The following is a 16,269-nucleotide window of genomic DNA, read 5'->3' on the forward strand; positions in this document are numbered from 1 at the left end:
GCCTCTGGGCACCCATCAGAGCCAACAGAGTTTAATGGCTGGGGCGGGTGGGGGGGGAGGCCAGGAGCCTGTCCTGCAGGGTCCCCCCAGCCCCCCAAGAGGGGGCTCAGCTCGGGGGGGTGCCCGCGGGGGCGGCGTGGGCAGCGGCGCGGTCCCTGCGCCAGAGCCTGGCCACCAAGCTGTTGAGGGTGGGAGCCACCCGGCACACCCCCAGCTCCGCCTCGGGGCCCGGCCTGCAGCCCACCCGCAGCACCTGCAGCCCCCAGCTCCTCCCGAAGGCCTTCACCTCCTCCTCCGTCACAGCTGCCTGCGTCACCAGGTCGAATCTGGGGTGTTGAGGGGGGAGGGCACAGGGTCAAGGGAGACAACGACACCCCCAGATCCCCCCCTGAATTCTGACCCCCTCCCAACCCTCCCCTAAAAGCCCTTCAGCAGCAGTGGGAGCTGTGCAGCCATCAGTGTAACGAGCTGTGCATGGGCTCAGCCTACCAAGGTGCCGAGCAGGAAGAAATAGAGAGGTCAAACCTGCTTGGGGGAGGCACACAGAGGGTCAAGGGGGACACCAACACCCTGAGAGCCCCTCCCACAACTCTAATCCCCTCCTCACCCTCCCCTAAAAGCCCTTCAGCAGCAGTGGGAGCTGCGCAGCCATCAGTGTAACGAGCTGTGCATGGGCTCAGCCTGTCGAGATGCTGAGTGGGAAGAAATAGAGAGGTCAAACCTGCTTGGGGGAGGCACACAGAGGGTCAAGGGGGACACCAACACCCTGAGAGCCCCTCCCACAACTCTAATCCCCTCCTAACCCTCCCCTAAAAGCCCTTCAGGAGCAGTGGGAGCTATGCAGCCATCGGTGTAATGAGCTGTGCATGTTCTCAGCCTACTAAGGTACTGAGGGGAGTATGCAGGGGTCAAACCTGACTGTGGGTCACCCAGGGTCAAGGGGGACCCCAACACCCTGAGAACCCCTCCCACAATTCTAATCCCCTCCTAACCCTCCCCTAAAATCCTTTCAGCAGCAGTGGGAGCTGTGCAGCCATCGGTGTAATGAGCTGTGCACGTTCTCAGCCCACTGAGATACTGAGTGGGAAGAAATATGGGGATCAAACCTGCTTGTGGGGGGCACACAGAGGGTCAAGGGGGATACCAGCACCCCAAGAAATCCCCCTAAATTCTGATGCCCTCCTCACCCTCCCTTAAAACCCCTTCAGCAGCAGTGGGAGCTGTGCAGCCATCGGTGTAATGAGCTGTGCACGTTCTCAGCCCACCACGAAGCCAGCTGGTGCGAGATACAGGGGTGCAAAGCCTCTTACTGGGGGGCTGCAGACCCCATCCAGGACCCCCCTGAGAAGGATACTTGGTGCCAATGACCACCCTCAGGACGTTTTCCTCCCCAGGACCCAGCAGCCGGCTCATCTGGGCTGGCAGCTCCTCGAAGGACGAGCGGTCGGTGAAGGAGAAGAGGAAGAGGATGGCATCGACGCTCTCCTTACAGGACTGGAGGAGGGGAACAGCCCCCATCAAAGGGATGCCTTTTGTGTGCCTGTGTCCCCCCGCCCCGGATCTGTGTCCCCTGGGCCTCACAGGCAGCAAGTAATCGAATTTCCTCAGCACTCCATCCCCACAGTCCCAGAGGTTGAGCTGGAACATCACAGGGTCAGTGCTGCTCAGGGGCTTGGCTGGCCAGTAGACAGTGGTGACTTCTGTCCCTGGAGGGTTGGGGGGGGACACACACACAGGGCAATGGTCACCCCCAGGGGACACTGTGGGGTGTCCCCCCACCCCGTGACATACCCCTGGTCTCGTAGTGGGTGGGGGGTACGCGGACCCCTGCCAGCATGGCCACCAGCGCTGTCTTGCCCACGCCGCTCTTGCCGCAGACGAAGAGCTTGTAGGGGATGGTGGCAGCGCAGGAGCTGGGGGGCAGCGCTGGGGATTCCAGGACACCTGCGGAGGTGGGGGTGAAGCTTTCTGGGGGGGGGCTGACACCCCAGGCTGCAAAGGCAGGGAGGGAGGGGAGGGGGAGGCTGTGCGGCTCACCGAAGGTCCTCCGCCGGTTCTTGTGCAAGATGCAGCGCAGGTAGCGGCGGCCGGCGGGGGAGCAGAGCCACTCGGGCTCCAGCTCCAGCTCCGGGTCCTCCAACTCATCCATCGGCCCGACCGAGCCTGGGGGTACGGAGAAGGACCCCCCAACGCCCACCCCGTCCCACGGCGTCATTGCACTCACTCCACAGCCTGTGGGCAGCAGGCTGTCCCCTTCTGACCCCCCCCAGCTCCAGCATCCCTGCAACCCCCCCGGGGCTCAGCATCCTCCTGCGGGGTCACTGCCACAGCTCCTCCACCCCTGTACCCCTCATGGGGTCCCTGCTCCCTCTCTGTGGGGTCCTGACCCCCACCGTGGGGTCTCTGCACACCCCGTGGGGTTCCTAATCTCCCCCTCCCCGGGGTTCCTGTGCCGCCCCTGGGCCTCCTCCCCAACTCCAGGATGCCTAACCCCCACTGTGGGGTCCCGGTGCCCGCCTTTGGGGTGCCTGCCCCCCACCCCAGCCTCTCTGCGCCCCTCACTGGGTCCCAGGTCCACCCCCCCCCAGGTGTTCCTGTGCCCCTTGTCCCCTCTCCACCGGGGGTCCTCGCACCCCTCAAGGTCTCTAGTCCCCCCCCCACACACACACCAGGGGGTCCCTGAACTGCCCTCAGCATCCCCTGAGCTCCCCTGCGGGGTCCCTGCACTCCTTTGATTGGGTCCCTGACCCCCCTCCCCTCACCCCTCCCCTTACCCGCCGCGGCCCCTTTAAGGCTCGGCCGCCGCCGCCTCGAGATGGCGCCGCTGGGGGCGTGGCCTCGCTCCGAGCCCCGCCCCCCGCGGCCGCGCATGCGCAGTGCGCGCGGGGAGCCCGCGGCCCCTGGCGCGGGGCCGGGAGGGGACAGGGGGGGGGGGAGGGGGCAGAGGGGCCGGGAGGGGGCAGTGGGGCCGGGAGGGGGCAGAGGGCTGAGGAGGGGCAGTAGGGCCGGGAGGGGGCAGTGGGGCCGGGAGGGGGCAGTGGGCTGGGAGGGGGCAGAGGGCTGAGGAGGGGCAGTGGGCTGGGAGGGGGCAGAGGGCTGAGGAGGGGCAGTAGGGCCGGGAGGGGGCAGTGGGGCCGGGAGGGGGCAGTGGGGCTGGGAGGGGGCGGGGGGGACCCTATGGGCGTGAGGCTTCCCCGCGGCGCCTCCGAGCTGGGGCTGGGGGGAGGCCCCCACGACCCTGGCTCACCTCATTCCCGGCCCCAGCGGGACCTGGGGCTGTCCTTCCTCAATTGCCAGCCCCACCCCGCCCGTGAGGGGTGCCCGATTCCCATTGCTGGCAAGCCTGGGGGGGTCTCAATTCCCAATTCCCAGTTCCCATCTCCCCCCCAGAGTCTGGGGTCTGCCATTCCTAGCGCTGGCAGGCTCTGGGGGTCTCAATTCCCAGTTCCCATCTCCCTCCCAGAGTCTGGGGTCTGCCATTCCTAGCGCTGGCAGGCTCTGGGGGTCTCTTCCCAGTTCCCATCTCCCCCCCAGAGTCTGGGGTCTGCCATTCCTAGCGCTGGCAGGCTCTGGGGGTCTCTTCCCAGTTCCCATCTCTCCCCCAGAGGCTGGGGTCTGCCATTCCTAGCACTGGCAGGCTCTGGGGGTCTCAATTCCCAGTTCCCATCTCCCCCCCAGAGTCTGGGGTCTGCCATTCCTAGCACTGGCAGGCTCTGGGGGTCTCAATTCCCAGTTCCCATCTCTCCCCCAGAGGCTGGGGTCTGCCATTCCTAGCGCTGGCAGGCTCTGGGGGTCTCTTCCCAGTTCCCATCTCTCCCCCAGAGTCTGGGGTCTGCCATTCCTAGCGCTGGCAGGCTCTGGGGGTCTCAATTCCCAGTTCCCATCTCCCCCCCAGAGGCTGGGGTCTGCCATTCCTAGCACTGGCAGGCTCTGGGGGTCTCAATTCCCAGTTCCCATCTCCCCCCCAGAGGCTGGGGTCTGCCATTCCTAGCGCTGGCAGGCTCTGGGGGTCTCAATTCCCAGTTCCCATCTCCCCCCCAGAGGCTGGGGTCTGCCATTCCTAGCGCTGGCAGGCTCTGGGGGTCTCAATTCCCAGTTCCCATCTCTCCCCCGGAGTCTGGGGTCTGTAAATTCTAGCGCTGGCAGGCTCTGGGGGTCTCCATCCCCACTTTACTGCACCCCCAGGCTTTGGGGTCCCTCATTTCAAGCACTGGCAGCTTATTTGGGGGTCCCATTTCCCCATCCCTAATTACTGACACTGGAATTCTTTGGGGGGGGGCCCCCCATTTCCAGCCCTGTCAGGATTTGGGGGTCTCCATTCTCAATTTCCAGCACTGTCACCCTTGGGGTCCCCAGTTTCCAGCCCTGGCAGGATTTAGGGCTCTCCAGCTTCAAGCACTGCCACCCCTTGGGGATCCCTGTCTCCAGCCCTGGCAGGATTTGGGGGTCTCCATCCCCAACTTCAAGCACTGGCAGCCCTTGGGGTTCCCAATTTCCAGCCCTGTCAGGATTTAGGGCTCTCCATCTTCACCTTCAAGCACTGCCACCCCTTGGGGTCCTCAGTTTCCAGCCTTAGCAAGATTTGGGGGTCTCCATCCTCCAAGCACTGTCAGTTTTGGGATCCCTGTCTCCAGCCCTGGCAGGATTTGAGGGGGGTCTCCATCCTCAGCTTCAAGCAATGCCAGCCCTTGGGGTGCCCAATTTCCAGCCCTGTCAGGATTTGGGGGTCTCCATCCTCAACTTCAAGCATTGCCAGCACTTGGGGTCCCCAGTTTCCAGCCTTAGCAGGATTTGGGGGTCTCCATCCTCATCTTCAAGCACTGACAGCCCTTGGGGATCCCTGTCTCCAGCCCTGTCAGGATTTGGGGGTCTCCATCCTCAACTTCAAGCATTGCCAGCACTTGGGGTCCCCAGTTTCCAGCCCTGTCAGGATTTGGGGGTCTCCATCCTCATCTTCAAGCACTGACAGCCCTTGGGGATCCCTGTCTCCAGCCCTGTCAGGATTTGGGGGTCTCCATCCTCAACTTCAAGCACTGCCAGCACTTGGGGTCCCCAGTTTCCAGCCTTAGCAGGATTTGGGGGTCTCCATCCTCAACTTCAAGCATTGTCAGCAGTTGGGGTCCCCAGTTTCCAGCCCTGTCAGGATTTGGGGGTCTCCATCCTCATCTTCAAGCACTGACAGCCCTTGGGGATCCCTGTCTCCAGCCCTGGCAGGATCTGGGGGTCTCCATCGTCAGCTTCAAGCACTGACAGCCCTTGGGGATCCCTCTCTCCAGCCCTGGCAGGATCTGGGGGTCTCCATCCTCATCTTCCAGCACTGACAGTTTCGGGATCCCTCTCTCCAACCCTGACAGGATTTGTGGGGGGTCTCCATCCTCTACTTCCAGCCACCCTCTGGCTTTGGGGGTCCTCAATTTTCACCACCCCCCTTTTTTTACACCTCCCATTCCCCCAACTTTGTGCCCCCCCTTTCCCCTCCTCCCCTTTCTTTAGCACCCTCAGCAGCAACCTTGCCCTTTGTTAACCCTTCCAAGACTTCAAACCTCCCCTGCCCCCCCCCCCCCCCCCCCCCCCCCCCCCAAGCTTTTGGGGAGCACAGTTTGGGGGAGAGGCTTCCTTCCACCTTCTGCCCCTCTCCAAAAGGACCAACTACCAATTTCTTTTCCTTTTTATTTGTTAAACTGCTAAAAAGTCATCAGGATTGGGGTGGGGGGAGGGGGGGTGGAGGGAACTCATTCACTCCCCCCTCCCCCCCCCCCCAAATAATAATTAATGTACAGAAGACTTTAAATATCACCAAAGGTTGCTCAGCTGAGCCCAGGAGGATGATTTTGGGGGGTGGAGGGAAGGACACCCCTGAGCTGCAGGGAGAAGGGGTGGGGGTGGGGTGGGGGGGGGGTCACCTCGCTCACAGCACCAGTGGGAAGGGTCAGAACTTGGGGTGAATCCCTTGAGCGTGCCCTGGAGGGAGGGAGGAGGAGGAGGAGGAGGGAGGAGGAGAAGGGAGGGTGAGGAGAATGAGGAGGGAGGGTGAGGAGGGAGGGTGAGGAGAATGAGGAGGGAGGATGAGGAGGGAGGGTGAGGAGAATGAGGAGGGAGGGTGAGGAGAATGAGGAGGGAGGGTGAGGAGAATGAGGAGGGAGGGTGAGGAGAATGAGAAGGGAGGGTGAGGAGGGAGAAGGAGAAGGGAGGGTGAGGAGAATGAGGAGGGAGGGTGAGGAAGGAGGATGAGGGAGGGTAAGGAGGGAGGGTGAGGAGGGAGAAGGAGAAGGGAGGGTGAGGAGGGAGGATGAGGAGGGAGGGTAAGGAGGGAGGGTGAGGAGGGAGGGTGAGGAGAATGAGGAGGGAGGGTGAGGAGAATGAGGAGGGAGGGTGAGGAAGGAGGATGAGGAGGGAGGGTAAGGAGGGAGGGTGAGGAGGGAGAATGAGGAGGGAGGGTGAGGAGGGAGGGTGAGGAGGGAGGGTGAGGAGGGAGAATGAGGAGGGAGGGTGAGGAGGGAGGATGAGGAGGGAGGGTGAGGAGAATGAGGAGGGAGGGTGAGGAAGGAGGATGAGGAGGGAGGGTAAGGAGGGAGGGTGAGGAGGGAGGATGAGGAGGGAGGGTGAGGAGAATGAGGAGGGAGGGTGAGGAAGGAGGATGAGGAGGGAGGGTAAGGAGGGAGGGTGAGGAGGGAGAATGAGGAGGGAGGGTGAGGAAGGAGGATGAGGAGGGAGGGTAAGGAGGGAGGGTGAGGAGGGGCGGCCCCAGCTGCTCGGTGGAGTTGGAGGGGGTGGGAGGGGTTTGGGGACCGAGTGAAGGGAGTTTTGGAAGCCCTTGGGAGGATTTGGGGATCAATCCAGGAGATTCTGGGGCTGGTTGGGGTGAGTTGGGCATCAGGGAGGGAGACTTTGGGGACCAATGAGATGGATTTTGGGGGTGGCTGGGATGAGTTGGGGACCAATTAGGGAGATTTTTGGGGCTGGTTTAGGGCTATTTGGGGACCAATTGGAGAGGTTTTGGGGCTGCTTTGGGTGAGTTTGGGACCAGTTAGGTTTTGGGGGTGGTTGGGACAATTTGAGGGCCAGTTAGGGAGATTTTGGGGCTGGTTGGGGTGATTTGGGGATCAGGAAGATTTTGGGGCTGGTTGGGGTGATTTGGGGATCAGTTAGGAAGATTTTGGGGCTGGTTGGGGTGATTTGGGGACCAATTAGGTTTTGGGGGTGGTTGGGAGAATTTGGAGGTGGTTGGGGTGATTTGGGGACCAATTGGGGGGATTTTGGGGCTGGTTTGGGCTATTGGGGGACCAACAAGGGAGATTCTGGGGCTGGTTTGGGTGATTTGGGGACCAGTTAGGGAGATTTTGGGGCTGGCTGGGGTGACTTGGGGACCAATTGGCTTTTGGGACCGATCAGATGGATTTTGGGGCTGTTTGAGGATGGAGGCCACATCAACGTTGGGAAACCCACCCCTCAAGGGATGCTCCATGCAAGGCAGAGGAGGTCAGCCCTCCCCTGAGCCACCACCCATCCCGTTGGACTCCTGTTTGGGGGGTGTGGGTGACCAGAGACATGCAAAGGGGGCTCAGTGCTGAAGCCCTGAGCACCTTCCCTGTGGCCAAGCTTCAAGTGGAGAAGAAATGTCATAGCTCACCCTGGGTGCTCCTGAGGTTTGGTTTTTATTACTGGGGGAGTGGAAATCAACAAACAATTGTGTGTTCTGCCTTCCCTTCGCCTGGGAGCTGGGAAAGGCTGGGATTTAAGGAGGGGGTTTTATTTACAGGGGTGGGGATGCCGCAGAGGGAGCCAAGCCCTCCCCATCCCCCCCCGGCGGCTGGGCTGCGATTTAAGGCTCCAGCCGGCAGTCAAAGCTCAGCTCGGTGGGGACGGGGCGGGGGTGGAAAGCCAAAGAACCCAGAGCCCACGTCATGGCACTGCCGGCCTGGGGAGGGCTCCCTCCTCTTCAGGTGACCAGACCCTGGCCAGAAGCCACCCATTCTTCACCCCCCAACCCCTCGGGATCTCGAGGGGAACGGGAAGGGAGGGTTTGTCCCAGAAGGATGTACAGGGTCAAATCCCTTGGGATTTTAGTCGGGGTGGGTCTCTGTGGAAGGAGGCAGGAGCAAAGCTGAGGTGTGGTTACTGCTCTCAGGGCTGCTCATACCCTCAGCCTTGCCAACATTCAGCTTTTTAGCTGGGGCAAAAAACACAAACAGAAATCATCCCTGGGGGCCAGGCCAGGAGGTGCCTTGAAGGGGTTTGGGCTGTCGAGTGAAACAAACCCTTGGAGCCCAGAAGGGAACTGGCAGCCCAGGGGGATTTGTGCAGGACATGGAGTGGCTTTGGGCTGACCAGGAGGGATCAGGGCTGATCCCAAAGCCTGATCCAGCACAGGGCAGGGAGGGCAGGATGCTAATTCCAGGCTTGCTCTTAGTATTTTTGGCATTTTGACACAAACCCTTCCTGTGCTTTCTTATGGCCCTGGCTGGAGGGCAGGAAGGAGAGCAGCAGGCCCAGAGGGGTGAGAGGCAAAAAAAGCCCAAAGGCATCAAAGTCTGTGGGGAGCAAAGGGCTGCAGGGCTCCGGGGAGGGGACTGCTGTTGGCCTCCCTCAGGGAGCCAAGCACTGGAAGCTTGACTGCAGCCTCCTGCCTGCTGGGACGGGGGCTGCTGGCAGCAACCCAGTTGCACATCCCACGAGGAGTCTCTGGAACCCCTGGGAAGTCAAACCTGACCTCAGGAGGCTCCGAGCTGGGGCCTGGGAAGTCCCTCCCTGCTGATCCCGGAGCGGGGCACGGGGGGCAGCGGCGCAGGTCCTCCCCAGCGGCTGGGCCGGGGTCGCAGCGGGGCAGCGCTGGAGGTTTCCGCTGGATTTTATTGGTTTCTCGCTCCCTAAATTCACAGTTGGAAAGTCTGAGAGGGCAGGGGCTGGGGAGGGAGGGGAAGGGGAGAGGGGAGGAGGGAAGGGAGGGAGGGAAAGAGGAAGGGAGGAAAGAAGAAGAGAGGGAAAGAGGGAAGGAGGGAAAGAAGGGAGGGAAAGAGGAAGAAAGGGAGGGAAGGAGGAATGGGAGAAAGGATAGGAGGGAAGCAGAAGGAAGGAGGAAATGAGGAAGGAGGGAAAGAGGAAGGAATGGAGGGAAAGAGGAAGGGAAAGAGGAGAGAGAGAGAGGGAGGGTAAGAGGAATGGTGGGAGGGAAGGAAAAGAAGGAGGAAAGGGAGGGAAGGAGGGAAGGAGGAAGGAGGGAAGGAGGGAAGGAGGAAGGAGGGAAGGAGGAAGGAGGGAAGGAGGAAGGAGGGAAGGAGGAAGGAGGGAAGGAGGAAGGAGGGAAGGAGGGAAGGAGGAAGGAGGGAAGGAGGAAGGAGGGAAGGAGGAAGGAGGGAAGGAGGAAGGAGGGAAGGAAGGAAGGAGGAAAGAGGGAAGGAGGAAAGAGGGAAGGAGGAAAGAGGGAAGGAGGAAAGAGGGAAGGAGGAAAGAGGGAAGGAGGAAGGAGGGAAGGAGGAAGGAGGGAAGGAGGGAAGGAGGAAGGAGGGAAGGAGGAAAGAGGGAAGGAGGCAAGGCTGGAAGGAGCGGAGGGGAGGGGGGCAGGGCCGGGAGGAGGCGGTGGCGGCGCGGGGCTCAGGCCGCATTATCTTTTGGCTCGCACAAAGTACAAGGCATTGGTTTTGGGGTAATATTTGACGTTTTGTTTCTTGTCCATGAGGCCACCAAAAATGATCAGCTCCCCTCTGCCTTGCACCACCGTGTGCAAACTGGTTTCGGGCGGCCCCACCACCGAGCTGCTGTTGAACACTTTCCATTTGACTCGCCCTTGCTCCTTGGTGTCTTTAATGTCCAGCACGTACATCTGCATGGGCTTGCAGTTCATGCTCTGGTACAAAGGCTTCCCCACGTTGAGGGACTGGGGAGGGTGGTGGCCCAGGCGGCGAGCGATGGGAGGTAAGGAGTGGCCCTCGCCTTGGGTGGAGCCCGGCCGCGCCGCCGAGCCCGGCTCGGTGCCCGGAGAGCCGGGGGATGAGGCCAGGGGAGGGCTCAAGGCCGCCGAAGCCGAGGAGCCTTTGGAGGAAAGAGCTTTGACGGCCTCCAGGCTCCTGCGGAGCGCGCTGGGGGAGACGGCCCCCGGCAGCGAGCCGGCGCCGTGGGGCGGCGTGTGGACGCCGTTGGTTTGCTCGGGAGGGTTCCTCACGCCGGCGCCGACCGTCCTGCCCTCCCCACCGTCCAGCTGGCAGAGGATGGAAGCCGGTTTCTGGTCCCAGTTCAGGTCGACGGCTCCCAAACGCAGATCCTTCTGCTCCGGCAGGGAGCCGCGGCGCGGCGCCAGGGCCAGCCCCACCTTCAGGTCGCATCCTTCGGCTGCCGAGGGGGTGCCGGGCGAGACGAGCTGCACAGGGCTGTCCAGGGAGGAGCCGCCGCCCGCCGTGGCTCCAGGGGACAGGCTGCCGCCGTTGAGCACCGGGGAGCTGTCCCCTCTGGCCGGGGACAGGCTGCCCTCCCGGGAGCCCGAGGGCGTCTGGCGCTGCGCTCGGGGCCGCAGGGTGCCCCAGCGGCCGTTGACGCAGGGAGCTTCGTCCGAGCTCCTGACCGGAGACTGCGAGCGGTACTCCCGCGGCTCCGGCACCAGCGCCGGCGGCGTGGCGCTGATGGGCGAGGGCCGGGAGTTCAAGCTGGGGCTCAGCGGGGCCCTCCCGCTGGGAGCTTGGCTGAAGACCACCACGCACTGTCCCACCTGGGAGAGGAGAAGGGGAGAGGAGGGGTGAGGAAGGGCAGGATCAGCCCTGGGGGTGTACTGGGGGAAAGTGGGGAGGGCTATGGAGCATCCTAGGCAAGCAGTAAAGATCCAGGGATCTTCACAGGATCATGGAATTGTTTCAGTTGGAAAAGACCTCTAAGGTCATTGAATCCAACCAGCAACCCAACCCCACCATGGCCACCAAACCCTGGCCCCAGGTGCCATGAACACCTCCAGGGCTGGGGACTCCACCACCTCCCTGGGCAGCCTCTGCCAGGCCCTGACCACTCCTGCAGCAAAGAAATTGTTCCTCATGTCCAACCTAACCCTCCCCTGGCACAATCTGAGCCTCTCCTATCACCTGATAGTAGGGAGAAGAGACCAACCCCCACCTCACTGCAACCTCCTTTCAGGGAGCTGTAGAGAGCCAGAAGGTTTCCCCCTCAGCCTCCTCTTCTCCAGGCTAAGCCTCAGCTCCCTCAGCTGCTCCTCCCCAGCCCTGTTCTCCAGACCCTTCCCCAGCTTCCTTGCCCTTCTCTGGACCTGCTCCAGCCCTCAATGTCCCTTTAGGAGTGAGGAGCCCAAAACCAAACCCAGGATTCAAGCTGTGGCTTCACCAGCGCCCACTCCAGGGGCACAATCCCTGCCCCGCTCCTGCTGGCCACACCGTTGCTGATCCAGGCCAGGATGCTGGTGGCCTTCTTGGCCCCCTGAGCAAAGAGGGAGCAGAGAGCCCACAGTGTCCATACCCTGCAGGCAGGATGGCACCAGAGCTCCGGGGCTCCATGGTCTTCGTTCTCCACCTTGAGCGGCTGCCACGTCCAGGGGTTCGCATGCATGTGCAGCAGCCAGGCGTCCTTGAACAGCTGTGGGGCAAGCAGGGACACACTCAGGAGCCCAGCCTGAGACTTAGGAGCCTGGTCTGAGACTTAGGAGCCCGGTCTGAGACTGAGGAGCCCAGTCTGAGACTGAGGAGCCCAGTCTGAGATGTAAGAGCCCAGTCTGAGACTTAAGAACCCAGCCTGAGACTTAGGAGCCCAGTCTGAGACTGAGGAGCCCGGCCTGAGACTGAGGAGCCCGGCCTGAGCTTTGGGAGTCCAATCTGGGATTTAGGAGCCCAGCCTGAGATTTAGAAGGCAAGTCTGAGATTTAGGAGCCCAGTCTGAGCCTTGGGAGCCCAGTCCAGGATTTAGGAGCCCAGTCTGAACCTTGGGAGCCCAGTCTGGGATTTAGGAGCCCAGCCTGAGACTGAGGAGCCCAGTCTGAGATTCAGGAGCCCAGTCTGAGATTTAGAAGGCAAGTCTGAGATTTAGGAGCCCAGTCTGAGCCTTGGGAGCCCAGTCTGAGCTTTAGGAGCCCAGTCTGAGATTCAGGAGCCCAGCCTGAGATTTAGAAGGCAAGTCTGAGATTTAGGAGCCCAGTCTGAACCTTGGGAGCCCAGTCTGGGCTTTAGGAGCCCAGTCTGAGCCTTAGGAGGCTGGCTTGCTGCCATGATCATGCCCTGAGCAGCAGGAGCAGTGCTTTGCTGCTGCAGACACAGGACTGGTGACCCAGATCAGGCTCTGATCGCCCAGGAGCGACTGCACCCTCTGTGGCTACGGACATCTCCCTTCATCTCCAACCTTCTCTCCCAGTATAAAATCAGGGCTAATTCTTCTGAGGCTCAATTAACCTCAGATAGAGCCTGGGGTGCTTTTTCCTTAATTAAAGCAGCTCCAGCAATAGGCAGACAGCTTCTCAGGAACCTCCACCATGGGAGTGCCCAGATCTGCAGGATAAAGTGGCACCTGGGTAAGGTGCAGAGCCCTCCCTCTCCCCACTGCAGCTCCCAGTGCTCCCAGCTGCAGCCACACACATGCAGTCCATGCCCACACTCCCCCTCCCCACCCCCACCAGGGTACTCACTGCATTGGGACCACCACAGCCACCCAGGATTAAGATGGTTTCATTGTCAATGACGATCTGGAGGGCACAAAGAGTCACAGAAGCACAGAGCTGTCAGGGGTGGAAGGGAGCTCAAGGCTCAGCCAGCTCCAACCCCCTGCCATGGGCAGGGACACCTCACACCTGCCCAGGGACAGCTCACAGCCACCTCCAGCCTGGCTGCAAACACCTCCAGGCAGGAGGCTTCCACCACCTCCCTGGGCAGCCTGTGCCAGGCTCTCACCACCCTCCTGGGCAACAACTTCTTCCTCACAGCCAATCTCAGTCTCCCCACTTCTAGTTCTGCTCCATCCCCCCCAGTCCTATCCCTCCCTGACACCCTCAGAAGTCCCTCCCCAGCTTTCTTGGAGCCCCCTGCAGATCCTGGAAGGCCACAATGAGGTCTCCTGGGAGCCTTCTCCTCTCCAGCCTGCACAACCCCAACTCTCTCAGGCTGTGCTCACAGCAGAGCAGCTCCAGCCCTCTGCTCATCCTCGTAGCCCTTCTCTGGACAGCTTTTCAGAGCAGGAAGGAGGTGAAGCTGTCCCTGGTGCCTTCAGCAAGGCCCCCAAGGGCAGGCAGAGCCTGGTTCTGGCTTGGCAGCCGCTGCCCAGCTTGGCCAGCACCGGGATGAGGAGCAGAGCTGGGATGGGCAGCTGGTTTTGCTGGGCCCCAGGGAAAGCAGGATGCAGAGTTCACCTCACTGCCTGGACCCAAACAGCTCACAAAGCACTGCCTCTGATGGAGGAGATGCCTGCAGCTGAGCCAGGCTGGGCACAGGGCACTCACCAGCCCTCTTCTCATGGGGGAGAAGGTGGAGGGATTGTGCTGGCTGCAGTGTTTGTTAGCTCAGAGAACCACAGAATGGGTTGGAAGAGAACTTCAAGTTCATCCAGTTCCAACCCCCTGCTATGGGCAGGGACACCTCCCACCAGCACAGGTTGCTCAAGGCCTCATCCAGCCTGGTCCTGAACACCTCCAGGCAGGAGGCAGCCACAGCCTCCCTGGGCAACCTGTTCCAGTGTCTCCCCAGCCTCACTCTCAAGAATTTCTTCCTCATCTCCACTCTCAGTCTCCTCTCTCCCAGCTCAAAGCCATTGTCCTCATTCTGTCCCTCCCAGCCCTTGCCCAAAGTCCCTCCCCAGCTCTCCTGGAGCCCTTCAGGTGCTGGAAGGCTGCTCTGAGGTCTCCCTGGAGCCTTCTCTTCTCCAGGCTGAGCAGCCCCAACTCTCCCAGTCTGGCCCCACAGGGGAGGATCTGCAGCCCTCTGATCATCTTTGTGGCCTCCTCTGGACCAGCTCCAGGTTCTTCTTGTGTTGGGGGCCCCAGAACTGGAGGTGGTGCTGCAGGTGGGGTCACAGCAGAGCAGAGTAGAGGGTGAGGGGCAGAGTGGGTAGGGGGATGCTGGTGGTGGCTGACTGAATCCCTTAGTTTCCTTTTCCAGTAGGTGGAAAGGAAGATCCAAGCACAACCCATCTGATTTCTTCAGTGCTCTGCCAAGCTGGGATGAACCACATGCTGGGAACCATCAACCACGCTCCTGGGGACCATGAGGGGAAGGCACAGGGGGGGACACCTGCACCAACTGGGTGCCTGCTGCAGGCAGGCAACAAACCAGGCACTGCCAGAGGCCTGCTCTGAGCAGGTACAACCTGGAGAAGCAGAGCAATCAAAAGGGCCCCAAGCCAAACCAGCTTGTGATAACAACTCATTGATCTGAAATGCCACAGGGAATGGCTGCTGGCTTCAAACAGCCATTTGCTGTGAAGAAAGGCTCCTTGGAGATCTGAGTCATGTGCAAGACATGGCAATGTACCTGCCTAAGTGGTGGGGAGATGAAAAGGGCACCCTGGCAGAGCAGAGGGGAAAACACAGCCCCGTGGGGCACAGGCTGCAGAGGTAACCTGGAGAAGGGCTGAGAGCTCTGAGACGACCTGCTGGGAGCTGCCTGCGAGCTGGAAAGGAAGCCCTGCCTGGGGGACCTTGCTTTGGGCTAGTGAAGAACTCACCTGAGACTGACCACCTCGGGGGTGAGGGCTGGGCCCAGAGATGTTTGGCTTGGACCAAGACCACTGCTCGAGATCCAGCACCCAGACGTCGTTGCTCCTGCGAGGACGGAGACAAGAAGGGCTGGGCGCTGCAGCAAGCACTGGCACTGCCAGTGAGGACTGCAACCTGGGCTGGCACCACCAGGGATGAACCTACAACCAGAGCTGACACTGCAGCCAGCATCCACTACAAACAGTGTTAACTACAGCCAGCATGAACCACAGCCAGCGTTAACTACAGCCAGCATCAACTACAGCCAGCATTAACTACAGCCAGCATTAACTACAAACAGTGTTAACTACAGCCAGCATCAACTACAGCCAGCATCAACTACAGTGTTAACTACAGCCAGCATCAACCACAGCCAGCATTAACTACAGCCAGCATCAACTACAAACAGTGTTAACCACAGCCAGCATTAACTACAGCCAGCATCAACTACAGCCAGCATCAACTACAGCCAGCATCAACTACAAACAGTGTTAACATCATGCCAGCATCAACCACAGCCAGCGTTAACTACAGCCAGCATCAACTACAGCCAGCATTAACTACAGCCAGCATCAACTACAGCCAGCATTAACTACAGTGTTAACTACAGCCAGCATCAACTACAGCCAGCATTAACTACAGTGTTAACTACAGCCAGCATCAACTACAGCCAGCATCAACTACAGTGTTAACTACAGCCAGCATTAACTACAGCCAGCATTAACTACAAACAGTGTTAACTACAACCAGCATCAACTACAGCCAGCATTAACTACAAACAGTGTTAACTACAGCCAGCATCAACTACAGCCAGCATTAACTACAAACAGTGTTAACTACAGCCAGCATCAACTACAGCCAGCATCAACTACAGTGTTAACTACAGCCAGCATCAACTACAGCCAGCATTAACTACAAACAGTGTTAACTACAGCCAGCATCAACTACAGCCAGCATCAACTACAGTGTTAACTACAGCCAGCATCAACTACAGCCAGCATCAACTACAGTGTTAACTACAGCCAGCATCAACTACAGCCAGCATCAACTACAGTGTTAACTACAGCCAGCATCAACTACAGCCAGCATTAACTACAGCCAGCATCAACTACAGCCAGCATCAACTACAAACAGTGTTAACTACAGCCAACATCAACTACAGCCAGCATCAACTACAAAGTGTTAACTACAGCCAGCATCAACTACAGCCAGCATTAACTACAGTGTTAACTACAGCCAGCATCAACCACAGCCAGCATCAACCACAGCCAGCATTAACTACAGTGTTAACTACAGCCAGCATCAACCACAGCCAGCATCAACTACAGCCAGCATTAACTACAGTGTTAACTACAGCTAGCATCAACTACAGCCAGCATCAACTACAGCCAGCATCAACTACAAACAGTGTTAACCACAGCCAGCATCAACCACAGCCAGCATCAACTACAGCCAGCATTAACTACAAACAGTGTTAACTACAGCCAGCATCAACTACAGCCAGCATTAACTACAAAGTGTCAACTACAGCCAGCATCAACTACAGCCAGCATCAACTACAGCCAGCATTAACTACAGTGTTAACTACAGCTAGCATCAACTAC

At 60.0% G+C, this 16,269-nt stretch overlaps 2 protein-coding genes across 2 annotated transcripts in view; both read right to left on the minus strand.

Moving 5' to 3' along the window:
• Positions 1-106: 106 nt before the first annotated feature.
• Positions 107-2,837, minus strand: CPLANE2 (ciliogenesis and planar polarity effector complex subunit 2). The gene is made up of 6 exons (XM_054175646.1): positions 2,775-2,837; positions 2,038-2,163; positions 1,792-1,944; positions 1,582-1,706; positions 1,355-1,494; positions 107-326 (listed from the first exon to the last, which is right to left on the minus strand). Exons 2-6 carry the CDS (start codon positions 2,147-2,149, stop codon positions 107-109), a joined length of 750 nt encoding a protein of 249 aa, XP_054031621.1. The 5' UTR covers positions 2,150-2,163; positions 2,775-2,837.
• A 6,716-nt stretch (positions 2,838-9,553) lies between these two features.
• Positions 9,554-16,269, minus strand: part of FBXO42 (F-box protein 42) — an 88,509-nt gene continuing 81,793 nt past the window's right edge. The window contains exons 7-10 of the mRNA XM_054175772.1: positions 14,635-14,731; positions 12,608-12,664; positions 11,452-11,568; positions 9,554-10,699 (exon numbers count right to left, since the gene is read on the minus strand). Coding sequence (XP_054031747.1) covers positions 9,602-10,699; positions 11,452-11,568; positions 12,608-12,664; positions 14,635-14,731 — 1,369 coding nt within the window. The 3' untranslated portion in view covers positions 9,554-9,601. The remainder of the gene's footprint in view (positions 10,700-11,451; positions 11,569-12,607; positions 12,665-14,634; positions 14,732-16,269) is intronic.

This window comes from Dryobates pubescens, chromosome 33 (assembly GCF_014839835.1).
Source record: "Dryobates pubescens isolate bDryPub1 chromosome 33, bDryPub1.pri, whole genome shotgun sequence".
Lineage (NCBI taxonomy): Eukaryota > Metazoa > Chordata > Aves > Piciformes > Picidae > Dryobates > Dryobates pubescens.

Bases quoted from the DNA above. Each gene is read 5' to 3' on its own strand.
- CPLANE2 (XM_054175646.1), bottom strand. From the start codon at position 2,149: ATGGATGAGTTGGAGGACCCGGAGCTGGAGCTGGAGCCCGAGTGGCTC. The intron at 1,945-2,037 runs GTGAGCCGCACA...CCACCTCCGCAG, and splicing joins GAACCGGCGGAGGACCTTCG to GTGTCCTGGAATCCCCAGCG. The intron at 1,707-1,791 runs GTATGTCACGGG...CCAACCCTCCAG, and splicing joins CACCCACTACGAGACCAGGG to GGACAGAAGTCACCACTGTC.